Source organism: Colletotrichum destructivum, chromosome 3, assembly GCF_034447905.1.
Source record: "Colletotrichum destructivum chromosome 3, complete sequence".
Taxonomy (NCBI): domain Eukaryota; kingdom Fungi; phylum Ascomycota; class Sordariomycetes; order Glomerellales; family Glomerellaceae; genus Colletotrichum; species Colletotrichum destructivum.
In genome coordinates this window covers 3,588,945-3,613,297 of record NC_085898.1, presented here as the reverse complement: position 1 = coordinate 3,613,297, position 24,353 = coordinate 3,588,945, and the positions used below count along the sequence as shown (strand labels likewise).

Here is a 24,353-nt window from a genome sequence, read left to right as displayed (position 1 = left end):
AGAAGGAGAAAGAGAGATAGAAAGAAAAATACAAAAGGAAAAGGGGGTGAAAGGGAGAGAATATCCAAGTGCTCCGCCAAATGCTCCAGGGGAACCCAGCCCACTGATCCGTTTCTGTCCGATTCCCCTCGTCAAAAGAACATCAACACGAACCGCACCATCGCGATAGCGACCCCCAGACCCACGGCCCACACAAGGTTCACGTCCGCCGCGGCACTGACTGAAACCGGCGACGGAGCGGGCGTCCCGGTCGGACCTCCGGGCGGGGCCAAAGTTGCGGACCCACCGGTCGGCCAGTACCCCGTCACCGACCCTGTCAGCGGCACAGCGACGATCCGCAACGGCACCGTCAGAGTGACTTCGTCCGCACCGCCCGCACCACACCCCTCGCACGGGACCACAGTCGTCGTCATCGGCACGCTGATGGCTGCCGGGCCCCCGTCGCCGCAATACCTGTTGCACCCTGGGACCAGGATCGTCGTGCAGTGCTCCGCAGGGACCAGAGACGCGGCGTCGGTCGCGCAGACGGTGGTGTACAAGATGGTCGTCACGAGTGTCAAGGTCGAGGGCGGGTGCGGCTCCGGGTCGCCCAGCGGCGGCGCCGGCACGGGCACTTCGTCCGAGACCTGGCCGTAGAGGGTGAGAAGATAGTTGGCCGGCGCGGCGCGGCGGTGGAGGTGCATGAGACGCGAGGGCGCCGGCGAGATGTGGATGGTGCCGCCGCAGAGTTGCGTGTTGTTGCCGGGACAGGGTACGTCGCAGCGCCCGCGATCCGCCTCGGCTCTGGTGTCCGGGTCGAGGTCTCCCGCACAAAAGCATTCGCTAGAGGTTAAGGAAGTCAGCGAAGGGCCCATTCATTGATTGTGCAGTTATAAAGAGGCAGATGGATTGGAGAGAGAGAGAGAGATGGATCTTACCTTCCGCGGACACCGGCATACTTGCCAGGCCTACACAGACTCACACACTTCTCAAGCGTCATATCCGCCGCCGAGTCCCTGAGCGAGAACGTTTGGAATCCGGTCGCGGAGCCGTAGCAGCCGAGGTACGCGTACTCGCCGATGGTCGCCGGATCGCGCCCCGGGACGATGGGGTCGGTGGACGGACTCGGGGGGGCAGTGGCCGTCGGGCCCGCCGGGTTGATGGTGGTGGTGGAGACGAGCACGGTGCCGTTCTGCGTGATGCTCGTCACGATGGTGGCGGGGTTCGGCACCGTCGTGTAGATTGTGGACGTGACCTTAACCGTCGTCGTCGTCGTGGGCTCTACCGGACCCGGGTTTTGGCCGCCGCCGATCTCGTACACGTCGATGAAGTTGACCTCCCAGTATCTGCTCACTCCGTGTCAGCCAAGAATCCGGCCAGTCTGGGTATGGGGACACCAACGCGTTTTTGAAGGCGCTGGGATTGTTCGCCACGTATTCCACGCAAGTAGGCGCCCGCTGGTTGCAGGTGTCCCCGTCTTTGCCCCATATGTTTGCTGCATAATCACCGCAGAAGTTCTGGTCGTCAAACCCTCGTGTCAGCACACATTGACCTCTTCGACGAACGAGGCAGGCTGGCATAAGTCGAACGGCAGCTCTGTCATTCTGGCACACACAACCTACCGTCTGAATCACGAGACTCATGTCCTTGAAATACCGGTCCACCTCGCACGTCGACGTCCCAAACAGCGCAGACGGCAGGCCCCAGGTTGAAGGGTCAGGCCGTTTGTCGATAATATCGCGCGGGATACTCTGCCGCGGCCAGTGCCAGATGCGGATGGCCTCAGAGGTCCATTCGAGGGCGTAGACGCCGCCGCCGACGGCGTTGAAGGAGTCTCCGTAGGTGTGCGGGTGCGATGCCGGGGGCAGGTAGTTGCAGCCGGCGTTGTTGTTGGTCTATTCAGCGTGTCAGGGGAATCAAGCCTCGGCTCGGGAGGGGAGGGCGGGACTGCGTGATGAGGCCTGCTTACACCTGGGCTTTCACAGTCGCGCAAGAGAGGTTGGCCTGCGGCCTGTGGTGTGTCTGGGATGCGGCATCCTGGAGTGCTGTCTTGAATGTTAACCTGGGTCTCTGCGGGCTGACACGGAGCGGTAGACTTGCGTGTGTCCGGAGATTATGTTCTTGGTGACCTGGTTCGCGCCCTCGATGATGTCAATCTCGCCGTTCCTGGGCCAATCCGGGCCATACATCCAGACTGTTGGCCACCATGTCAGCAAGCAAATTAGAGCACAGCCCAATCCTTCTCGGGGAGGTGCCAAGTAGAGATGAACAATGTCGGCTTACAAGCTGGCCACAGTCCGCAAACCGACGGCGGCATGTGTGCGAAATCGCCAATGAACAGACCGTGGTTGTACTGCCTCTTGCTCTCCAGTCGTACGCTCGGCCGCCCCTCGCCGAGGCCGTAGATGTTGGTGTGGTCGACGCCTAGCGTCACGGCCTGCGTGTCCGGGTTGATCGAGTAGAGACCCTTTGCCAGGGCATCTGGCTGGCTCTGATACCTGTTGCGTCCCGAATTGTCGTCAGTCAGCCCAGATCCCAGCCCCGTACCTTCGCGTGTGCATGTGCCCAATGCCGCAGGAGGTCTCGGACATACCTTACGAAGCCATTGGAGGGGTCGACGTAGTTGATGAAATTGAAGTCGGAAATGAAATTGGCACCAAAGTACGAATGTGACAGGCCGTACGCCATGTTGTTTTCTTCTCCTTTTCCACCTCTTCTCGGCCACCTTCAGTCGTATCAATCAGAGCAAGGGGGCGTGTGTAAATTTTCACCACCCGCGAGTAACAAGAGCAACGATCAGCGAGAGGGAAAAGTTGGTGATCGATGATGGATAGAACAACGAAAGACTATGGATGTCGACTGCGAAGAGACGGAGGAAGGGGGAACGCCACGAGAGACTCACTCGTTGGTAGCCCTGAGACCTCTGACCTTATAACTTTCTCGCCCTCGCCATCTCCCTTACACCAATCGACCCAGGCACCGCATCACCAAAGATCCTGAACGGACGACAGCAAGGAGGTATCTAGCCTGGGCCGGACACAGCACCATCGCTGCCCTCACATACGGCGAGGAATGCCGCGCCAGAGCCGTCTGGCCAAGGGACACAGAGCTCTCACGACTTCTCCCCTTCTTACCCAGCCCCCCCTTCTTCTTTCAAGCCCCCGTCCAGACAAGTGACGTTTGCTTCTCCACAGAGGCGAGATGGAATACGATTCTTGACTGGTCGAAGATGCTAAGAACTACCGGTACTAGATCGCTATGGAGAGAGGAGAGGGGCAAGGGAATTCAATACCGGCACCCCATTCAAGAGGTCTCCCTCCCCCTCCCGAGGACCAGGGAATGATTTCCCCAAGAAGAAGCGGTCCCGGGAGCTGAAGCACAAGAAGGAAAAGATAGGAATGTTGCGCTGCTAGCCCGGGACAAGTTGCCTCTTATTTGAAGGCTCCGAGCGGAAACCGAGACACCCTGACGAGCCGTCTCGTTTGGCAGGCCCGTTCGAGATCAATACAGGAGGTCTCGCCCATTAAGAAGGGAAACGACTTCAAGTCCACGTCTATCATAAAACCGTACGAGACCAATACGTGTTCCCAGAGGCTCGTATCGAAAGCCAACCGGTCAAACTTTTGTGGGGTTGTAGACAAGGGATCGGCTTTCGATGCCTTGGTAGTGAGACATTTGTTCTCAACGCGTGAGATGGAAGGGAAGAAAGAGCTCTCCTCCATTCCGGATGGTGGAGGCGGACCCCCGGGTCCCGCATTCTTCACCTCAACCCTTGCTTCCGCCCGGGGGGGGGGGGGTTGCTTTTTTCTCTCTTTCTATGTTGAAGGGGAAAAGAACAATCCTCTCCAAACCCCAGAGAAAAATAGACACCTAGATTGGAGTGGGTATTATTTATGTAATGTCTCCTTGATATGTGAACGAGGCAAAGGGGAAAGGGGGAGGGGTAGAAAAAAAAACCACTGATCGTGATCCGAACGCCCTGGCCTTTTCCGGTTGATGCCCACCGCCCGTCTCTACCGTCTAAGTGATACATGATGTATGATCCCTTTTCGTGAATGCCGCTCTCTTCTCAAGCCTAGTTTATCCCATGGAGGAGGGGAGGAGGAGGGTGAGAATCGCACCGCCACGATATCTAATCCTACACCATGATCCTTCTCAGCCCTTCCGTACCCCCCAGGACGCGTCGGCCGGTGACCGCACACCGCCCCTGCCCGCTCTCCCACTTGCCCTCCTTATCACCCATGAAATCTTCCTGCATGGGGTGAAGACCCTCCAGCCAGCGGTGGATGCACGTGTAGCAGTACACGATGCCTGTCTGACACGCTGTTGGCGTGACGATGGCATCTTGGCAAATCGGGCACAGCGACGAGTCCTTGGGCGCGGCTACCGTGTAGATGGGCAGCAGCGACGGCGTTGCGATTGGCGCCGTCTCGGCAGCTGGAACAGCGGTGGCGGCCTCGTCGTCGTCATTACCACCACTAGCAGCCTTCTCCTTAGCCTTGCTCTTTTCTTTCTCGGCCCCAGCTCCTCCCTTGCCGCCCCCGAGACCTGAGACCACAGGTGGCGGGAGATCCAGCGTCTCCGTCGCCTTGCGCGAGAGCTGCTTGGCAAAGTCGGACGCGTGCCACCACTCGAGGAACTTGAGCGCGAAGATGCTCATGGGCAGCAGCATCGACAGGCTGGACAGCAGACGTGGGCCCATCTCGCGCGGCGAGAACAGTGACCGCCACCCCGGGGGCGCTCTTGCTCCCGCGCTGCCGGTCGGCTTGCCGCTCGTCAGGGCGTCGATGGCCTGGTAATCGGCGCCCGTCATCCTCCGCATGCGGGTGCCGATGAGCCACAGGAACGGGTTGTGATACTTGCTGTTGTCGAACAGGTAGGCCAGGTTGAAGGACAGCAGCGCAAAGTAGTAGGCCGCGTTAACGCTCGGGTAGACGTTGCGCAGGAACCAGCGGTAGTAGTGCAGGAAGCGCTGCTTCAGCGTCGGGTTCGGCGGCATCTGCGTATAGGCCGCGCCGAGCAGGGCGCGCGGCGCGTTGATCTCGTAGCCCTCGTCGAGCTTCCGCCGCAGGTAAGGAATGCCGACGACGACGGCGAGGTTCATCCACACATCCCGCGTACTGAGCTTCAGCGTGTCCCGGACAACGCCCGGGGCGGAGGCGCTGGCGCGCGGGATCTCGGCGTGCAGGGCCTTTTCGCGTTTGAGACCATAAAAGTTCTCGGTGAAGCTGCCGCCGCGGGTCTTGAGGTAGTGGCGCTCGACCACGAGCATGCACAGGGCGTAGAGCTCGTCGAAAGAGTTGAGGGCACGCAGGAGATATCGAGGGTAGCGCTGGGTCGCGATGGTAAGGAGGTAACGAATTGTCGGCGGGAGGAGCGAGTTGAGCTGCTGCTCGGAGATGAGCTCGAACAGGGACGGTTTCTGGTCGTCGAAGGAACCCCTGAGGGCGGTCATGAACTCCATGGCGGGCGGTCGCGAAGGAGCATCGGAGTGGGCGCGCTCTCCCTTTAACTGTGTGTGTGTGTGTGCGTGCGTGCGTGTATGTATGCGCGCGTCGTTCTAACAAAGAATAGATGCGGGTGGACACCTATCTGGACATGGCGATAGGAGGTGATTGTGGATTGACGATTCGAGGCCTAGCCTTGGGCGGTTTGCTTGGTTTGTCAGAAGTGGGAGGTCAAACATACCGAAGGTGGGAGGGATTTGCCGAGGCACTTCCACTAGCGTGCCGTAGACGGCGACACAGAACCTGGGGAAGCCAGCCGCAGCCTGCGGGGAGGGTCGACCACTTCACTATTACGGGTACATCGGGCCCCCCCGGCTCCAGTGGTAATTGCGATAGATACGGAGAGATCCCGGTTGCTCTGTCACCACCCAGAACTCATCTTGAGTGAACGCCGAATTGACCGTTGTCGCCCTTTTACAAGGGTTTCCGTTGTAGTCTCAGGAAACCGTGCATGAATCCTTTACAAAAGTCGGTATCAGAAAGGACATTCATTGCATCAATTCGCGAGATAGATACCTTGGAGCCGCTCAGCAACATCTCATTCCCAAGACGCATTCTGCCCTTGTCCCTCAGACCCAACCATGCCCAAGGAAGTCCCGACCAAGTTCAAAGGCATATTCGACGCCAAAACGGGCGAAGAACGGATACAGGCATGGCTCGCCCTCGACAAAGATGAAGCGGGCCACTTCGAGTTTGGCGTACGTCTCTCACTCTCTCACTCTGAGATACACACGCACACGCATACACACAACCCTCAAACCGTCACAGATATCACGAGCCCCCTTTGCTAACATCATCAGAACTGGACGGGCGCCCTGATGCCCTCCGTGACTCTCCTCTCCACGACGCTGGCCCCTAACCCCTCCGCCACCTTCTCCTTCACGGTCCTCCCGGACCACTGCAACCGCGGCGGCAACCTCCACGGCGGCGCCGCCGCCACCCTCTTCGACTCCCTCACCAGCCTTCCCTTGGCCCTCGTCAACGACAAGCCGGGCTACTGGCAGTTCCTCGGCGTCTCCCGCACTCTCAACTGCAGCTACCTGCGCCCGGCCCCCGCCGGCGAGGAGTGCCTCGTCGAGTGCGAGATCGTCCAAATCGGCAAGACGCTGTGCCAGCTGAGGGGCACCCTCCGCCGGAAGCGCGACGGCCTCGTGCTGGCCACGTGCGAGCACCACAAGTTCAACACGGACCCGCCGGCGAGCAAGCTGTAAGGAAACATGACGCATCATGCATGCTATCTAGGAAAAGATTCCCCGTGTCATACCTTTTTTTTATATTTTATATATGTATATATACAGAACTGTGAAAAATACATGTTTAAGTTGTAGAATGCTTGGTACAAGAGACTCGAAAAGGAGAAAGGAATGAAGAAAACATACCCCTTGTGGGAACCATTCTTCTGTCCGTCGTCACTGGTCAACCAGGTGATGTCCATGAAACAAGAGGTCAATGAGGTCCGGATCCGGAGCCGTCAACGCCATCAGGTCCCGCATCAGTTCCTCCTCGCTCACATCCTCCTCCTCTTCTTCCTCCTCCACCCCGTCGTCCTCCCCCCACTCGCCCACCACGTAGTCCTCGTCGTCCGAGTCGCCCACCAGCTCCGCGTCAAAGTCCACAATGGGCATAAAATCCTCGAACGTGATCCTTTTGTCGTCATCCTCCTTAGGGCTCGGGGCCCGATCAGATACCTTGAAGAAGGCGCTGGGGCCGCAGGGTCCGTGGGGGTCGTAGTCACTGTTGTTGGTGTAAGCACGGTATGGATGGGGGATGGGGTGTTGTCAAGGAGAGGGCTGAGGGAAAACGTACTTGTCAAACCAGTGTCCCATGACGCCGCGGGCCGATCCGACACCCCCGATCTGAATCCCCTCGCTCCGCCACCGTACGTGGCCGTTGAAGACGGAGAATGTGGTCCACCTCACCTCGCCCTCCTTCGTTAGTCGTACGGTGCCTTTGACTGCTGATCAGATTAAAAAGAATTAACAACAACAACTACCCCAGCACCCCCCTTTCCCCAAAGGACGTATCACAGCAGGGCTGCACACATACCTTGAAGGTTAGAGTTGGCGTTCTCGTCCCATGAGTCATCCACCGACCGCGAGACCCCGTAAAAGTGCACCACCGGCAGTTCCTTGCCGTCGTCCTCGCCAGGCGGCTGTACGTCGGTGACATGAACCTTCATGACGATGATGCGTGTCGCCTCGCCGACGTCGAGCGGGGGTCGTGGGACCTCGCGCGGTATCTGGTCGCCACCGGGGAAGTTGAAGTTGTAGAAGTCGTTGTAGTCGACGAAGCACACCACCTGACGTCCCGGTCCGTCAGCAAACAAAACCAGAAAGAGGAGAGGGAGGTGGCTCCTGCAATGATTGTGCTTTTTGGAGAGAAAAGCAAGAAGAAAATGCTCACTCTCAGCCACGTCCCTGCAACGCCGTACGGATCCTGCAGATCCAGGTCCCGGATTCCCCGGTTCGGCGACGGCACATAGCTCCTCGCCCACGACCCGGCAAACGACCTCTCCCACAAATCCGCAAACACCTTGGCCGTCAGCTTCTGCCCCCGGATGTTTCTCCCCAGTACAATCATCACGGCCTCGACCTTTTCCCAATCCACCCTCCCCGAGCCGTCCTCCAGGAACGGGCCCCACTCGGTCCGGGTCGTGTTCTGCCGTAAATCGTACACCTTGGCCGCGGCGTAGGGGTACACGCGTGTCGATCTCGTGCGGCCGTAGTTGAGGAGTGGCCGCCCAGACAGACAGTGCAGCTTGGCGCTCTGCTGTTGCGTCTCGCTGGGCGTGGACGGGAGCTGCAGCGGCTTCCCCTCGCCGCGAGCGCGCTCGTAGATGAAGGAGCGGGTCATGAAGGTCACGCGCGCGGGCTCCTCGCGGAACATGTCAGCGAGGGCGGCGGCGTTGCGGGACGCCGCGTGGGTGCCGGCGTCGTTCTGCGCCTCGCCCGTCGGCGACGCATGCTTGAGAAGCCTATTGACGGTGTCGCACACAAATGGCAGTTCATGAGCCTAGCACACAGTGTGCGGATGAGTCCTCTGGGCGGAGTCTGATCGGAGCGGTCACTGAGAAAAGGCGTCCGTCTCACCTGTTCGTTCACTTTCTCGTCGGTGCAAAGGAGCCCAAGTCTGACAAAATCATGCAGCTCCCTTTCCCAATCCAAATTCGGGTCACCCTGCGCAGGTTTGTCCTATTGTCGAGATTAGACGACCAGTTCCGACTTCAGAGTGGCAAGCGACGCTGTCTCGTACGAGGGTGTTCAGGTACACATCTTTGTGAAGTTTTTCGTTCCCCTTCACAAAGTCGTGCAGGAATCGACACGTGCGGGGGAGGCGTCCGAGGTCGCGAGCATCGAGCCCCGAGAATATGTGATGTAGAATCTCCGCCGGCAGCAGGACGAGATGCAGCACTCCGCACGATGACGTCCCATCTGCTTCGCCCATCATGTCTTCCTTCCTCGACGGACGACTACAATCAAGAGGGTAAGGCGAGGCAATCACAGACTTGACGAGCGTCTGCTTTAACGAGCGGGGCGTTTCTCGGAGATGTTGCAGCGGGTTGGGGTCGTTGCTGGTGAAAGTGGGAGGGAGTCTGGGTGGCCCATCGGAACGGAAGCTTAAACCTACGTCGTCCACCACCTGGTTGGTCCACGCGCTTGAGTTACACGTGCGGGGGGGGGGGGGGGGGGCACCGGGGAGCGAGTGAAATGTCATGGTGTGGGACACCACTGCGATCCGTGACGGTGGTGAATCCACGGAGCTGGAGGACGCCGCCGGCGGGCTGAGGTAAGCAGCCCCGTATGTCCGTATCAGCGCGATGGGAGCGGACGGCTGCATGAGGCAGGCATACGCGCTTTCACGGATTGCCAGCTGGGATGTACTTTGCATCAACGCAAGATAGTCTCCACTCTAGTGTCCTTTGGACCAAATATTGTCTTTCAGAGAGGAGACTAATTAGTACATTCAGCCCATCTTGAAAATGACCTGGAGATCCTGTACGGATACTGACAACTTAAGAATGACCCCAGACTAGTCATGACGTAAGGTGCCGACCTACCATAAGTAGGTACCTAATGTTCTGCAAGCCAGACGTGCCCCACACCACGCGTCGGGAGCGGCCGGTGGACCCGTTCGGCCCCGGTCAGGGTGGATACTGGGACCGTAGTGCATGGTGGGAGCCTCACAACTACAGGCGACCTACGCGCAGGGAGGGAGGGAGCTCTAGCTTCGGGTAAGACGGCCTTATTTAGTTTCGGTTCGACTCGAATTCAAAGTTGATAATCACAGTCATTCGACGTGCCGAAGGATTCATGGCAGTTCTGGGCATATGACGCCCCGACTAGCCAGTCTTGGTTTCCGACGCACACCAGGCAGGGACCCTGGAGACACCCTTTGTTAGTCTTGCTCGCCACTCCCGAAAGTAGAATCCATGACAACAGAGTTTGCTGTGCCACACGCAAAATAGTACACACGAATGTAAGCGCCAATAAGCCGAGCCACTTGGATACGTCTCATCACCAAGGCGAACGTGGCCGCGAAAGCGGAGAGTAGCTAGGGCACTCATTGCCCGTCCTAATGACAGGCTTCGCATATACACACACCCCCGTCCATCAAGTCCCCCAAGACGAAGCGATATCGCCATACACAAGAGACTAAATTCAAACACTGAATTAGCCAGCAAGTGGCAAGAGGATGTTTGCGGGAACTGGTTGGTGTGTAGGTATCACAAGTAACTTCGGTGCTAGCCCCTCTCCGAAGTTGCTTCCTTCCGATGCCCAGGTACCTGCTTGGACCAGGATAGGTGGGATTTCCCTTCTTCAACCCTCCCACAAGCCACGTCCTGTTCCCTGTCGTGGTCCTGCCTTGTCAGCTCAATGGCCAACGGACCGTTTGACGAGAAAAGGGGAAACTTGACCGTGTCAGCACCAGGTTGACAACCACGAACGGTGAAATTATACAAATGATATGTGACAGATAAATTAAGACGAGTTCATCCAAAAATGTACGCCCTGAGACGCACTGTTCTCCGTCTCAGCACCAATGCTGCTACTATATCACAAGCAAAATAACACGCTACCCGTGAGCAGCGTGTCATGGGGGTATAAATAGGTACAGGAACACAGCATATATGAAAATGTAAGCGCTTCGGCCGCCTAGGCCCCGTTCTCATACTTGTTCCCGATCCTCGTCTCGGTGCCTTGGTATCCTCCCATAAATACGGTGGCAAGAAGTGGTATATTTCGAGGTGGAGTCGTTCTGTCGTAAACGTGCCATCACGATTAAGTACCAAATCTGGCCATTTCCTCACCCCCCCCCCAGTATACAGTTTCGAGAAACAGGAATCGTCAATGCGATGGTGTTGCAGTTTACATCGTGGAAGTTCCAGTGTTCAGCTGAAGACAGTTGTTGAGAAGATTAGCACCCTCGTGTAACAGCTCCCAACGTGTCGTTCCGAAAGAGTCTTTTAAAACTAGTAGCAATGCGGTGTTCGTGTTGACTCCCTTCATCATCTTCAGGTCGTCAGGTGAGGTCGCGCCGCCGTACTTCATCAAGTATTCTCGCATTTGTCGCACCTGCTCCTGTTTCGTCACCGGTACGGGATTTCCGGGGCATGGTCCTTCAAGAGCGAATCCGTAGCACCAAACAACAAGAGCGGCAAAGTACAACACCCAAGGTCTGTTGAGAAGAACGTCGTCCCGCGCCGTGTACGGCTCGTCGTACTTGTAGCTGTTGGATTGCGGTGAGTGCCCACCGTCGGGCATGAGAACGGAGCTGAGAAACTTAAGTGCGTAGAACGTGGCGTCCCGGGCCTTAGCCGATGGCGCCCACAAATCTCTCATTCTTCTCTGCGCGCTGTTAAGGTCCTGTTGCCCAATGGCTCTTCCCAGAAGCCTCTTTGCCCTGGCAAAGATCTGGCAGTCGACAATGTCAACATGCATCGCCATGTGAGCGAGGTGATGCAGCACCATCCGACTTTCGAAGACCACATTGGCATCGTTCTTCTTCGCAGAGTCGTACCGGTAAGGGTCAGAAGAATCCTTTGGCCCTGTCAACGATTGATCGAAATCATCCTTCCAAGCGTCGAAAGCGCGGGTCAGGGTCCCGCGCCACTTGTCTCGGCCACCCAGCGCCTGAGACACGCCACCGCCAAGAACGTTAACCTGGAGATCCCTTTGGTTCATGTGCCAGCTGACACTGAGGAGTCCGGCCATGAGCACCATGCGACCGAAAGGGTTGGTTTGCACTCCTTGCCCGCTGAGTGTCCGTTTCAACCCTTCGAGGAAAGAGATCGGCTTGACACCGTTGGATAGGAGGTTGGACTCGATCCTGCCGACCTCGGCACCACTAGTGGCCTTCCATAAAGCCTCATCGCAAGGCAACGGCAGTCTCATCTCATGAGTGACCATCACCGTAGAGTGGCCAAACATGGTAGCGTGAATGGAATCGATGACAAATGCCGCAAACGCAGCCCGCCGCGTCGATTCGTTGGTGATCCAGTGATTCCACCATTCATCTGGAGTGTGTGCCATGCCCGAAGTCGACGAGTGGCGAGAGCCGTTTGTCTTGTCGTCTCGAGGGTTGGGCGGTGAGTCAAGGGATGACTTGCCAATCAGTGATCTTCCGCGACGCATGAGAGTGATGGTTGTGGCATGGTGGATGTGGGCTCTCTCGTGCAGCTCCCTCGTTGAGTACATCTTCTCGTATAGCTCGAGAAGGAGAAGTGTTTGGAACAGCCACAGCTTGGCCGGCGGCCGGAAGTTCGGGTCCATGAATATCTCCCATCGAAGATGCCAGGCCAAGAAGTTGGACAATTGCGCCCCGGCCTTTGTGACCTTCTGCCCGTGCGTCTTGTCAAGGCAGGCTGCGCCTATCGTCATCATCGCCAGGAGCAGCAAGTTCGGCGTTCTATCGGGGGAGAAGGTTGGCTTGTGAAGGATGGGTATCTGGTCGCTAAAGTGAACCCAGTAGGATCCGATGTATGCCTGCATCATTCGTTTGCTGAGCATGTGGTCGCCGTCGCTACGATCGCCCTCTAAGATACTGTCGCGCTGCCGCAATGCCGGTGCCTGGTCGTTCTCGTGAAACCTCTGGTTGATGAACTCGTAGATCTCCTGGCTTTTCTCCTCGGATATGGTGGCCTCTGGGAGGTTTTGATCCAGCAGGTTGTTGACGGCCATGACCTGATGGGGGCCTGAGGGGAAGTAACCCATGGGCACACCCTCTGTGCCTACATAAGGAACACTGTACGAGTTCTGGACTTCTCCGTAGCTGTAAATGATCAGCAAAGTTCACGTCACGTCTCGAAGAAGATGCGGACTCACTTGTTCACGTACCCGGGAGCCACCATATGGCCTATCGGCGAGCCTTCACCTTGTTGCGTGTTAAATAAATAGGCGACAAAGTCTTCGGGAATCGTAACATATGGCGATTTGCTTAGTATGCTGTCGCTCCCAAAGACGGGGATCGTCCCAGGCATGGACATCTGGTCTAGCAACATCATCTCTCCCGATTGCTGGGGATGACTCTGCTCATTGTATTCTGCGGAGGTTGTCGGTGCATACGTCTGACCCTCGCGAGAGACGTTACTAGCACCGTTGGAAAACTCCGAGGGCGGTAGATTGAAGGGCGGAAAGTTCTGCTGAGTAGTGTAAGTCGCGGACTGAGGGGTGTTGTGCGGTTGGCTGTGGTAGCCGTGTTGGGTAGGGACCGGGGACATGTAAGCTCCGTTGCTTTGTACTGTCGGTCTCGCCCCGCTCGGCGACTGTTGCGGCTGACGATGGGCCTGAACGCCACCAAATCCGTTGTCGTGATGCATGTAGCCGTCCATGCCACCGGGGTGCGAACCCACCGGGTATCCGGGAGGCGTGTTTGTTGCCTGCGCAAACGGACTACCAGAGGTATCTTTGGGTGTCTCATAGTGTATCTGGGGATGCCGCACGTTGGCGAAACCAATGCCCGGCCTACTGATCTCGGGCGAGGTCGATCCCGGAACCGGAAAGGGGGGCCGATCGGTGGTAGGAGAGAGGTGGCTTATCATTGAGTCTTTGCGACTCAAGGCAGACCCCTTGGCTGTGTGGCGGTCCCTATGGCGGTTACACAAGTCCAGTCGAACAAAAGTGCGACTGCAGTCAGGAAAGTCGCATTCATATATCTGCTTGGGCGTGTGGTTCAACTGGTGCCGGTACCTGAGGGGTCGTCAGTCAGGGGCAAGCCATCGAGTGTGCGTGATCAGATGCAGACATACAAATGCTCGGCTCTAGAGTAGCTCTTTCCACAGCCATCTTGGGGGCATTCAAATTTCTTGTCCAGGCCTTTGCGGCTTCTCCGTCTTTTCCTTGCAGGGCCACCGTCCGAGTTGGATGAACCGGCCTTGCCGTCATCTCCATCGTCGTCCATGATGTCGATATCCTTGTCTTCGGAGACTTCCCGCAGCTGGCCTCTCCCTGCGTCATGCTCCTGCTTAATGAAGTGCTGCGGACTCTCTCGTGGTTCATGTTTTGGAGCCATTGTCGCAGGGCTGGTGGGAGACAGGGAAATCGAGACTTTGAAGTTCGTGGGATGCGCGGGCAGAACAGAAGTCATGGTTCCGAGAGTGGCAGCGTCGTTAGCACTAGTCGTCGATAGGACCAAGATAGCAAGCGGCGCGAATCCTGTCTTAACGATACAGATAACTGCAGCAACCGCGCAGAACTACCTACCCGGCGCGCGAAGTGTCTGAGTAGTGAAGGGACTCGAGGATCTGGCGCAAAGTATTGACGAGACACTGGTTGAAAAAAGTGGTGTCTGTCCTGGGCCGAGTGGCGCAACGTTGACGAACACTTTTTGTGTTCTTCGGAGTCGGCAAGGTGCAAAATAGGTGGGCAGAACCGCACTCGTTGTCCTTGCTTTAGGCCTCTCCAAAGCCAATTGGAGAGGATTCTCAAAACATGACGGAGAGGGAGTATCTCTCGCCAGTAAAGTCAACGGCGGCGACGGCAGCGGCGTGGCGAGGTGGTAGGGCGGAATGCGCGAGGAAGAAGTCGGGTTGACGACTGAGGGCGCACAAGTTAGATTCCTCAGTCGAGGTACGCGAGGTACGGATAGGCAACCCTTCGAGGCGAGGCAAGGTCAGGCAAGGCAAGGAAGGCAAGCTGGTAAGGCAATAGCTGCTGGGGTTTGAGTTAGCAAGTGGGTGTCGGTGGAGATAGTGGTAGTATTAATGATGGGCCTGCCGCCTGTTGCGGTAAAATGGACGAGCGCAGGCTGCATAACGGACTGAGCGCGCGAGAGAAGGAGGGGGGGGAGGTGGAGGTGGAGGTGGAGGGGTGGGTGTCAAAAAGAAAATAAAAAGGACGGCAAGGTTGGAGGTTGCGGATGGGAAGTGGTGGCCCTGGACCAGGGGACCATGGGCCAGAGCGTTGCGTCTGGGGGTTGCAGGGGACTTCCAAGCAAGCGACAGCACGGAGCTAGTTCTGTCTCTGCCTCTGGGTCTCTGGGAACGAACGGGTGAGGAGGTAGGCAGTTCAGCGTTCGGGAAGCAAGACAGAGCGAGTGAAAAGCCACAAGTAGGAATATGGCGGTAGACCGGATGAGATGGAACAGCAATGTATCGGATACGTCGGTTCGTCGTCGTATCGTGTGCGCATAGGGGGTCTCGCTATGCGCAGGCCAGGTACTTCAAGCTCCAGGATACTTCGACTGAGACAACGAGATTCCTTGGAGCGAAGCGAACCGAAGCGAACCGTTGATGTCCGCCGGTGGCATTCCCAGCTAGGTCAAGGAAGGTAGTAGGTACCTCGTGTACCCAGGTATGGAGTGTAGAGGCCAGTGACGGAGCGCGCCTCGGGGTGCGCCGCTGAGGTGTCGGTGTCGGTGTCCTCGCGCAGTTCATCCCGTCGGGTTGAAGTGTGCACTCCGGTGAGATCCGGGTCAACCATGATGCAACGTCCTGGTTGATGGTATCCGGTAAGAAGGACACGGTGGCGGCGACCAGACCCAAAGCTCTTCGGCCGAGAGTTGGATGGGGAAATGCAGGGAGACGGGAGAGGGGGGGAGAGACAGAAAGGTAGAAAGAGAGAAGGAGCAACAAGTGAGAGAAAACGGCAATTGTGACCGACATACGGGAGAATGGGGACTTGCCTCACCAGAGGTCTTGATGATTCGCCTTGCCAAGTCGATCGACGGATGCAAGAACAAACAGGACAACCGACGGGCGGACGGCGCAAAACCAGACGATATTGGGACAGACGGTGGTGGTGACGAGCATGCAAACAAAATAAACGGGAAATGTCTCGAAGCCGGGAGGAGCGCCGAGGAAGATGATGTCGGTTGTTGTTGCTGTTGTTGAAGACTGGGCTTTGCGGGGGCTGTGGACGGGGCTGTCTCCTCTCGCAGTGTGTGCCGGTAGTCGAGGTACGCCTGGCAGCGGGCGTGGTGTCAGTACGAACGAATACTACAAAATGTCGTCGTGACGCCGTCAAGGGCACAAAGTCCTGGGGAAGTGGGTTGGAAGAGCATTCGAGCGAGCGCCTGGATGACGGACACGAGTGTGTGGGGGGTTCTCGAGTCTTATGCCCGCTCCCGCTCCCAATCCCACTCTCACTCCCCCTCCCTCTCTCGCCGTCCGTCCTTTTTTCTTGCCCTTGTTTTTCTTCTTCTCTTTCTCTCCGTTCTTCCTTCTCCTCCGCCTCCCACATCCCAGACGAGCCGAATGGGTGTGAGCAGCCCAGGGGGGTCTGGGTCTGGGCGTGAGGCCCGGGGCGTGATGCGATGCGATGCGAATGCCCTGTCTTGGCCTGCCCCTCGACCAAGCAGCTAAGCTCCCATAGGTGCGATGAAGGTTGTTGACTGCTAGAAAGGTGTGGTGGGCCACACGCCATGGGGGTCACCTACACTACCAACCTGGGTACTACTCACTTAGGTAGGCACCTACCCAGGATGATGCATTACCTCTCGAGCAATTTGGCTGAGGCGGCTGGAATGTTGTTCGGACCGCTTCCCTTCGGACTGGCCCTCCTTCAGGCTTCAGCAGCATCGTTTTGGGGATGCAACCGGGGAGGCGATTCGGCCAGGCACCGTTGTTGCGTAAATTGTACCAAGCTGCCTCAAGCGAGAGAGAGAAAGAGAGAGAGACGATGTTGCCGAGGCAGCTTCATCCACCGCCCATCTGCAACAAGGGGTTTCTTTTCGTCTGAATCTGATGGATGATGCACCTTGTCTAAGTCGCAATCTCCCTGTCCCTGTCGGTCTGTCCTCCTCCTCGCGGCAGAGCGCTGCTGCTTGCTGGCGCTCTGGATGCAGGTCAGCCACTACCGGAATATCGACAGACCGTGTAAGCTGGTCCATCTGGGTTTCGGTACCGTTCGCGAGAACCCGACAGAAAAGTTGACAAGTGACCAGCTCTACATGCGCGCACAGCACCTCCGTGGTCTTGCCGTCTTTCTATCTTCTTGGCATTCTCTCCAGCAATTTGATTGCAAGCGCAGGTTTTCGCTGGCTTACTGAGAAGGGGACAGCCCATCATTCTCCATCGCATCCACATCAATTGATCGCCCGGATTATCTTCCGCTCGCAACGTTCCTTTTCTCGTGGTCGGTCCATGTCGTCTCAAGAGATAGCCGTGTTCCAAAGCGGGTCATGCAGAACCCTCTCTCATGGTGATCATCATCCAAATAGCTTTTGGCCGTCTTACGATGCCCGCCAGAGAACGAGAGAAACCCGACGACTGCGTCCACAGAGGAGCCCAGTTGGCTGTGCGTGACTGGCAACACGGACGACAAAAGACCAGGGACCACCTGTCAGCCCACGGATCCTCCTATCATTGAGTCTGTTACCCCCCCAAAAAAAGAACCCTGAGTTCTCCTCCCTCCCTCGCCCTATGACAAGCATGCTCATATTGGCCGTGCAGGGATTGCCTCACTTGAAGAAGACGAGACTGGTGGGGACAAGGGGCACGGTCTGGAGCTTGGACCGCCGTATTAGTCTGGCGTAGTTCATCCATCCGGAACGCCATCCCCAATGTTTGCGTGGATCGGCCGTGCCGATGTCACCGGGGGTTCTAGGGTGGGCTTCTCAAGGACGTTCGTTTCCCCGAGTTGCTGCCAACCGGGATGTGTTTTATGTGCCTTCGTCTTTGCTCACAGACAATGCTGCTTATTTCAACACAGATCGCCCTCGCTAGTCTGCTCTGCCACACAATTTGCTTCGAGGCCCGTTACCTTTCCGAGGTGAGTTCATGTCAATGGTTCGAATACCTAGCCACAGATAGCGGCGCTTGAGAGGTACGAGGGGAATTAACAAGATCCAACGACACAGACGAGAAGGAGATGGAGAGTGACGTGAGGTAAGGTGTTGGGTTCGGGCAAGCGATGTCCAGGTCGTACAGCGCCCTCATCTTCTCCGGGTTGTCCGTCAGACTAGGAATTATACAGTTAGTGACCTATCTATCTAGGTACTTTATTATAAGTCGTCCAAGTCTTAGTCAGCCTTCTCCTCCGTCCTGCTCTCGCGTCTGAACTGCCAAACCAAGGTTGGAGTCTTCGCTTGTAAAGTCAAGACAATCGTGCGTGATACCAAGTTAACCAACGCACTAATTAACTCAACATCTGCCATGACGTTGACGGTTTTCTGTCAACACCCCATGCCTTGAGGCTAAGATGCGTACGGCGTATCAGGAACAAATACCGCGTTCTTGGGCCAGGTGTGGGTGCAACTTCGTCGTTGACAGCCGATGGGGACTGTGTAGGCATAGAGTGGGTTGACTTTTGTCAAAGTATTTTTTCTGCAGTGTCGCGCCCATCTAGTATCGGATGTGTCTCAGCGCGGTGTCAATCACTCAGACGCCTTTCATCTCGTAATGGGTTCCCAATAAGGCTTGGGCGCGGCTTTGGCCAGGAATTGCGGTACACGACTCTCGTTAACCGACCAAGGAAGCACCCCCCACCCGAGTTATTGGCTCCAGGACTGTGAAGTTGGCAGTCTCGAACTCCATCTTCTCACAAGGCCAGAGTGCTTCATGCTCCGTCTTCCTTGAATGGACTGGAAGACCCTCTTGACGATCATACCCCGCGCGCGGGGTGGAGTGTTCAATCTCTCACCCCCAAGGGTGTCCCAAGCGAGTCGCAAAAGCTGGAGCATCTTCGATAACACGTCTTATTATTGCAGCCACCGCATGGCCGGATTGGCGGGAATAGATAGTGCTGGCTGAGCTATGCAACCGACAGAATGTGTGGGTAAGGCTCGGACGAGGTCGGGCAACCACGGGCTGCCTAGTCGTGAACGGTGTGCAATTCCCTATATTCATTTGTGGACAAGAAGCTCGACGTCCAGTGTTCTATACGCGCTTCGCAGCCGCTGTGTATACATAGGACTCGGTGCACTCTTCGGCAGCTGGCTCAGTCGTTGGATTGTGTTGGGCGGGCATAAAGCACAATGCTGCCGCATTGAGAGATCTGGTCCAGCCAAGGGCCGAGGGTGTATCCGTACGGACTGCATCCCATTCTCAAGCAGCTTGATGGCGGAGGCGACAAGGATTATTTCTTGCTGATCGCCAGTCTGCATCTTGTGGACAAATCGCAGACTGCCATCTCCATACCCCACTCATCGAGGGCCCGCCCTCAATCTCAGGGATATGTGTATTGTCAGCTTGGGAGGCCGAATGCTCCCTTGCACGGCCGTCTGCTCGCAACACAGAAGAACAGGAAACAGCACAGCTTTCTTCTCGTCATCTGACCGATATATCGGGCTTTCCCAAGGTGTCGAAAAATCGCCGACGGATAGCGTGCGAAAAAATTAAAAAAAATTAAAGGACCATGAGCACCAGGGGGGTTAAGAGGCCATGTTCAACGGGTCGCTGGACTGCCATGCCTGACCACTTGCAGGATCCTGATGCAGCAGACACCTGACCAATACCGAGACATCGTCCGTCATGATATTGTGGTTGAAAAGCAACGCGCCCAACCACCTGTTGGCTTTGGGGCCTGATCTCCTCTTGACAGACAAGAGGGTGGTGTCGAATTGATGAGTCGGTGACATTGAAAACCACCAAAGTGTTTTTCTCTTTTGCTTCTTTTTAGCGGCGATGCTGGGGAGAAAGAACGAGCTGCTCTTGGTGCACAAGCTTGTGAAATAGAACAGATTCGAGTCGCATCCAAATCCTGGCGTTGAAAGAAAGTTTGGGGGTCTCTTGGTCCACCTGCGTCTGGACGTGGGATGCCCCTCGGTCTGCGTGGGAAATCAATTAGATGCGAGATGGTGACCCAAGCATTCGGGCCACTCCGACTCCAGCGACGAAGCATCTATTCCAGGCATCTCCCGCGCAATTCAGAACGTACTTGAGCGGGAGGCGGCATTGACTTTTCTCGGCGGAGACCTGCAGCGGCCCTGGTGGGTTAATGTCCGGTAGGCGAGACTCACCAGTGGCTTGTCGCGGACGTGGCCAAAGGCAGTCGTTTGCAGCGTCAAGGCCCAACCCTCCTTCGATGCGGGGAAGTTGAGATATGTATCTCTACATGTTGTGGTTGAAACACAGAGACTGCAAGTCGGACCAATTTGTCCTGTTGTGTCGCTGAGTTGCGAATGCTAGGGCTTTGCTGATCCTCGTTCGACAGAACCAGGTGCTCGTGTGCCGCGTGGGGTGCTGTAAGTAGACGCGCTTGGCTGTGGATGCGTACAGATAAGGTAAGCCGGGCAAGTGCTCGGCTGCCTTTATTCTTCTGGAATTAAATTGACTTGAGCAACGGCGAGGCTTGTCTTTCATCGTCTCCGTACCCTGCCGGCGCCGCTGGGGGCGAGTTGCGCATGTTACCGCACATACCTATGTATTGGAACACCACATGACGTCGCCGTTTGACGGCAGAGGCCTGAGGCTATACGATGTGAACAGAGAGAGCTGCTTCATGGCTGCAGGAGTTAGGGCTCGTCTTGACACATTGCCGTGACTAATGATGAAGAACGAGGATCGAGGAAATGGAAATTCTATCGAGGGTAGAGAAGGAAACGGGAGAGCCCAACCTGCAAATAAAGGTAGGAACGAGGGAGTCAGCAATTTTCTGGGGTCGGTACGTACCCGGTGTAGTGCAGGCTCGCTCGCTGTTTACATTAGACCCCGAGTACCCCCGGCGCGCCCCGCAGCTCACTCGTCCAAGCCAGGCAGGGCCCTGGCCCCGGCCCCTGGGCAACCGCCAGCAGTAACCAACAGAGGCGTTGCTGCTAGAGGCCATGACGTGAGGAAAAAAACCCCAATCTGGCCACCCCCAACGCTTGTCTCCTCCTTCTCACACCATTTCCTCCCCGCCGATTACGATGTGATAGCTGGCACGTCTTGCTACCAAAGTTTGCGACCTAGACCGACTCCAACCTTGACGACCTCGGTGAATCCTCAATAAAGCCATCTCCTTCGTCATGGCGCCCAAGTCCTCCAAGACCGCTCACGACGACACCAAGTCCGAAGCCACAAGCGTGAAAGAGAAGCATACATCTGCCTCTGGCGCCCAACACTCGAACGGAAAACTGCGCCGTGTGGCTAGCTCGACAGGATCCCAACTGCGGGAGGTTACAAACGCCAACGCTGCTGCGGATGTTCCAGTCGCCGCAAAAGAGAAGGCTCCAAACCCCGGGGTAAGCTCCTACAACCACCATCGCTTCCTCCTCCTCGTCCTCCCTGTCCTCGTTCGTGACACATCGTCCCAAATTGTATCCGTAGACCTTCAATCACTAACCTCCCCCCTCCCTTTCGGCAGATACAATGGAACACCTTCAACCGAGACACCCTACATGCATACCGGCGCGAACACCATATCAACACCCCTACCTCGTTTTCCTGTTCATACCGTCAATTGGTTCTCTCACGACCGGGCGGCATTGGCCTACACTCCCCCACAATGGCTCGCAAGAAAGAGAACAGAAGGCAAAGCAAAGAACAGCTGGCAATGACTGTGCGGAAGCACTTCAACGGGGTTGGGATCCAAGAGAACGATGTCATCGTCGACTTCATCCACAAAGTCAGGAGCCATGCCATTACGAAAAGCGACCGCCACAAAAGGTCTACTTCGACACCTCACGACGCATGACAACCTTGTATGACGGATATAGGATTGCATTGGAAACTTAAGGCATCAACGAGGGCTGATTGATATACGACTGTGTTGCTGGAGCATAGCCTGGCCGGCTGTTTGGGCGATTTGGACTGCATAATGATACCTCACCATGGGCGGGAGACCCCATGACGAAAGACGGCGAAGGCAAGATCCTTTGCCGTAGTTTTACATAGCTATGATCTGTTGCCCACCTATACAGTAATGGGATTTTGGAGTTTTTGCATCCGAACCTCTGGACCGGCCCCTGACATTGCTTCTGTTGCCGCTGGGCACTTGATGTAGGCGTGGCTTGACTTCAGGTTTCTCAATCGCTCCTCCGAGCCCCCGGCCTAGCGATGCACGCACCCTAGGTACCTGGATGCCGATTTGGAACGCACACAAGGCGCGTATTAAGAACCGCGAATTTCCACTTGCCCGTCGGTCGTACATCAGGCAGTGTGGGGGCCACTTTTCGCGAACCACTTAAAGTCATGGCAATTGCTGACGTGAAAGCTGAGCTCCCCCAATTTCTTCCCCCGAAGCAGCCCCTGCACCCGCTCTGTCATGCCTGAGGCAGTCACTGCCGTTCGGCTTAGCATCGGGCCAAGAGGAAAAAAAGTTGATATCATCCCGTCTATCAATGGCATCGAAGGGCAAAGAATTTGCCGGAGAGTTCCACTTGCGCGCCGATGCTTTTTCCCGCCCCCAGTCAAATTAACCCCTAAACTCTGCGAAAGCACTGCTTCAGATGCATCGTCAAGCTTCACCATGAATGCAAGCATTCTCACCAAGGCAGCGGCCCCGGGCCGTCTGTTGTCCAGCCGCATCTCCCGGCAATCCAAGCTCAAGGCCGCTGTCTGCAAGCGCGCCCCGATTCACACCGTCACTTATACCGTCAGACCCACGAAATCCTCGGCCTCACGGGTGACATGTCAACCCCCTTCATCCAAACATGTAAGTGACGCTGCAATGCCAAAATGCTTGCACAGTTTGCTAATGGACCCTTGTGTAACAGACATTCCACACAACATCCGGCAATCTCGCTCCGAGCGATCCCTACAAAACCCTTGGCGTCGACAAGTCTGCGTCCGCGGGCGACATCAAGAAGGCATACTATGGCTTGGCAAAGAAATACCATCCCGACACGAACAAAGATGCCGGCGCGAAGGAGAAGTTTGGCGATATTCAGAGCGCATACGAAATCCTGTCCGACCCAAAGAAAAAGCAGCAATTCGACCAGTACGGCGCCGCTGGCTTCGACCCTAGCGGCGCGCCCGGCGGCGACCCGTTTGGAGGAGCAGGAAACCCGTTCGGTGGTGGGTTCGGCGGTCAGGGCGGCTTTGGCGGTGGCTTCAACTTCGACGACATATTTTCAGCGTTCACGGGCGGCCAAGGATCGCCATTCGGTCGCCGTGCCAGTGGCCGGAACCCCTTCCAGCAGGAAATACTGGTTGGCGACAACATCGAGGTGCAATCGAGCATATCTTTCATGGAGGCAGCCAAGGGAACCAGCAAGACCATCACTGTGACGCCCCTGACCGAATGCGGAACATGTACGGGCAGCGGCCTGAAGCAGGGCACCAAGAGGTCGGAGTGCAAGTCCTGCAACGGAACGGGAACGCGGGTGCACTTCATGAACGGCGGCTTCCAGATGGCATCGACGTGCGGAGCCTGCGGCGGAACGGGCACGACCATCCCTCGGGGGTCGGAGTGCAGGTCCTGCGCGGGCAATGGTGTCGTGAGGGAACGCAAGACCATCACTGTCGACATCCCGGCCGGCATCGAGGATGGGATGAGACTGCGGGTTGACGGCGCGGGCGACGCGCCAGTCACGGGCAAGAACGCCGAGGCCAACGTGCGGACGCAGAAGGGCGACCTCTACGTCTTCGTGCGCGTTGCATCAGACCCCAAGTTCCGCCGGGCAGGGTCCGATATCCTCTACACCGCGAGCATACCCATCACAACAGCCATGCTTGGAGGAGAGGTCACGGTGCCTACGCTCGACGGGCAGGTCAATGTTAAGGTCGCCACCGGCACTAACACGGGCGACAAGCTGACGCTGTCGGGTATGGGCATGAAGAAGCTCAACGGCAGGAGGGGCGGGTCCGGCGATCTGAAGGTCGAGTTCAAGGTCAACATGCCCAAGTACCTGAGCGCGAACCAGCGCACCCTGGTGGAAATGCTGGCCAACGAGATGGGAGACAAGACAGCGCGACGGATCATGAATGTCACTCCCCAGGGGTAAGACAGCAGTGGCCCCTTCCTGTGACATTGCACCGTCACCCACAACTCCTCCTTATACTAATTCTTTCAAGTAGCACCCAGCCGGTGTCGCCAGACGACTCCGAATCCCACAAGAACGAGGGCTTTCTCAAGTCCATGTGGCACACCCTGACGAACCACCCGGCCCACCAGAAGCCCTCCGAGACGGATGCGGACAAGTCGACGACGACGGACAAGAAGAGTGACGAGAAGAAGGATGACACCAAGAACGGCTCCGGCTCGGCATGAGGCAGGCCCGGGAGCAGTGGTGTTTCGCATCGTTTTGTATCAATATCTTCGACCTCCCAGACGGGCGGGATGGTAGAACTGCTCTTTGCATGCCACAGTGGTTATAGACGGGAAATGAGGGAGGGGAGTGGGGCTTGCATGGCAGGTGTTAAAATTCGGTTGATATTTCTCTTCTATCTTGTTGTTTTTTCTGCCTCGCAACTTAAGTAGTAGCCCCCCCCCAACCCCCTCCGTTGGAGGCATGAAGGAGGGGTAGAAGGGAAGAGTCTCCGTCCAGCGAGACGGCCCCTTCCTATGTTGG

The 24,353-nt window shown here is 56.7% G+C and overlaps 9 protein-coding genes across 9 annotated transcripts; 5 read left to right on the top strand and 4 right to left on the bottom strand.

Moving 5' to 3' along the window:
• Positions 1 to 131: 131 nt before the first annotated feature.
• Positions 132 to 2,667, bottom strand: CDEST_05185 (Putative glycoside hydrolase family 16, carbohydrate-binding WSC; the record flags this gene model as incomplete). The annotated part of the gene is made up of 8 exons (XM_062921344.1): positions 132 to 822; positions 918 to 1,325; positions 1,381 to 1,496; positions 1,602 to 1,874; positions 1,949 to 2,024; positions 2,080 to 2,173; positions 2,263 to 2,477; positions 2,573 to 2,667. The coding sequence occupies 8 exons, from the start codon at positions 2,665 to 2,667 to the stop codon at positions 132 to 134; spliced, it is 1,968 nt and encodes a 655-aa protein (XP_062777395.1).
• A 1,220-nt stretch (positions 2,668 to 3,887) lies between these two features.
• Positions 3,888 to 5,616, bottom strand: CDEST_05184 (Putative peroxisome assembly protein). Its single transcript, XM_062921343.1, has one exon. The coding sequence runs from the start codon at positions 5,441 to 5,443 to the stop codon at positions 4,118 to 4,120; it is 1,326 nt and encodes a 441-aa protein (XP_062777394.1). The 5' UTR covers positions 5,444 to 5,616; the 3' UTR covers positions 3,888 to 4,117.
• A 209-nt stretch (positions 5,617 to 5,825) lies between these two features.
• Positions 5,826 to 6,747, top strand: CDEST_05183 (Putative Thioesterase domain, HotDog domain superfamily, acyl-coenzyme A thioesterase 13). Its single transcript, XM_062921342.1, has 2 exons — positions 5,826 to 6,184; positions 6,287 to 6,747. Exons 1-2 carry the CDS (start codon positions 6,068 to 6,070, stop codon positions 6,695 to 6,697), a joined length of 528 nt encoding a protein of 175 aa, XP_062777393.1. The 5' UTR covers positions 5,826 to 6,067; the 3' UTR covers positions 6,698 to 6,747.
• Positions 6,748 to 6,895: 148 nt separating this feature from the next.
• Positions 6,896 to 8,930, bottom strand: CDEST_05182 (Putative F-box domain-containing protein; the record flags this gene model as incomplete). The annotated part of the gene is made up of 6 exons (XM_062921341.1): positions 6,896 to 7,220; positions 7,293 to 7,434; positions 7,533 to 7,785; positions 7,890 to 8,498; positions 8,576 to 8,677; positions 8,739 to 8,930. 6 exons carry the CDS (start codon positions 8,928 to 8,930, stop codon positions 6,896 to 6,898), a joined length of 1,623 nt encoding a protein of 540 aa, XP_062777392.1.
• Positions 8,931 to 9,198: 268 nt separating this feature from the next.
• On the top strand, positions 9,199 to 9,721 carry CDEST_05181 (uncharacterized protein; the record flags this gene model as incomplete). Its single annotated transcript, XM_062921340.1, has 2 exons — positions 9,199 to 9,272; positions 9,553 to 9,721. The coding sequence occupies 2 exons, from the start codon at positions 9,199 to 9,201 to the stop codon at positions 9,719 to 9,721; spliced, it is 243 nt and encodes an 80-aa protein (XP_062777391.1).
• A 612-nt stretch (positions 9,722 to 10,333) lies between these two features.
• CDEST_05180 (uncharacterized protein) lies at positions 10,334 to 16,038 on the bottom strand. The gene is made up of 4 exons (XM_062921339.1): positions 15,611 to 16,038; positions 13,732 to 14,576; positions 12,809 to 13,672; positions 10,334 to 12,755 (listed from the first exon to the last, which is right to left on the bottom strand). The coding sequence occupies exons 2-4, from the start codon at positions 14,067 to 14,069 to the stop codon at positions 10,853 to 10,855; spliced, it is 3,105 nt and encodes a 1,034-aa protein (XP_062777390.1). The 5' UTR covers positions 14,070 to 14,576; positions 15,611 to 16,038; the 3' UTR covers positions 10,334 to 10,852.
• A 1,081-nt stretch (positions 16,039 to 17,119) lies between these two features.
• Positions 17,120 to 17,290, top strand: CDEST_05179 (uncharacterized protein; the record flags this gene model as incomplete). Its single annotated transcript, XM_062921338.1, has 1 exon — positions 17,120 to 17,290. The coding sequence occupies one exon, from the start codon at positions 17,120 to 17,122 to the stop codon at positions 17,288 to 17,290; it is 171 nt and encodes a 56-aa protein (XP_062777389.1).
• A 3,366-nt stretch (positions 17,291 to 20,656) lies between these two features.
• CDEST_05178 (Putative histone deacetylase complex subunit SAP30/SAP30, SAP30 domain superfamily) lies at positions 20,657 to 21,777 on the top strand. The gene is made up of 2 exons (XM_062921337.1): positions 20,657 to 21,083; positions 21,206 to 21,777. Exons 1-2 carry the CDS (start codon positions 20,868 to 20,870, stop codon positions 21,533 to 21,535), a joined length of 546 nt encoding a protein of 181 aa, XP_062777388.1. The 5' UTR covers positions 20,657 to 20,867; the 3' UTR covers positions 21,536 to 21,777.
• A 532-nt stretch (positions 21,778 to 22,309) lies between these two features.
• Positions 22,310 to 24,052, top strand: CDEST_05177 (Putative Heat shock protein DnaJ, cysteine-rich; the record flags this gene model as incomplete). Its single annotated transcript, XM_062921336.1, has 3 exons — positions 22,310 to 22,495; positions 22,557 to 23,782; positions 23,857 to 24,052. The coding sequence occupies 3 exons, from the start codon at positions 22,310 to 22,312 to the stop codon at positions 24,050 to 24,052; spliced, it is 1,608 nt and encodes a 535-aa protein (XP_062777387.1).
• Between the last annotated feature and the right edge of the window lie 301 nt (positions 24,053 to 24,353).

Coding starts and splice junctions, on each gene's coding strand:
- CDEST_05178 (XM_062921337.1), top strand. CDS start 20,868: ATGGCGCCCAAGTCCTCCAAGACCGCTCACGACGACACCAAGTCCGAA. Junction 21,084..21,205: donor AGAAGGCTCCAAACCCCGGG/GTAAGCTCCTAC, acceptor CCCTTTCGGCAG/ATACAATGGAACACCTTCAA.
- CDEST_05184 (XM_062921343.1), bottom strand. CDS start 5,443: ATGGAGTTCATGACCGCCCTCAGGGGTTCCTTCGACGACCAGAAACCG.
- CDEST_05180 (XM_062921339.1), bottom strand. CDS start 14,069: ATGACTTCTGTTCTGCCCGCGCATCCCACGAACTTCAAAGTCTCGATT. Junction 13,673..13,731: donor TACTCTAGAGCCGAGCATTT/GTATGTCTGCAT, acceptor ACGACCCCTCAG/GTACCGGCACCAGTTGAACC. Junction 12,756..12,808: donor GCTCCCGGGTACGTGAACAA/GTGAGTCCGCAT, acceptor GATCATTTACAG/CTACGGAGAAGTCCAGAACT.
- CDEST_05183 (XM_062921342.1), top strand. CDS start 6,068: ATGCCCAAGGAAGTCCCGACCAAGTTCAAAGGCATATTCGACGCCAAA. Junction 6,185..6,286: donor CGGGCCACTTCGAGTTTGGC/GTACGTCTCTCA, acceptor TAACATCATCAG/AACTGGACGGGCGCCCTGAT.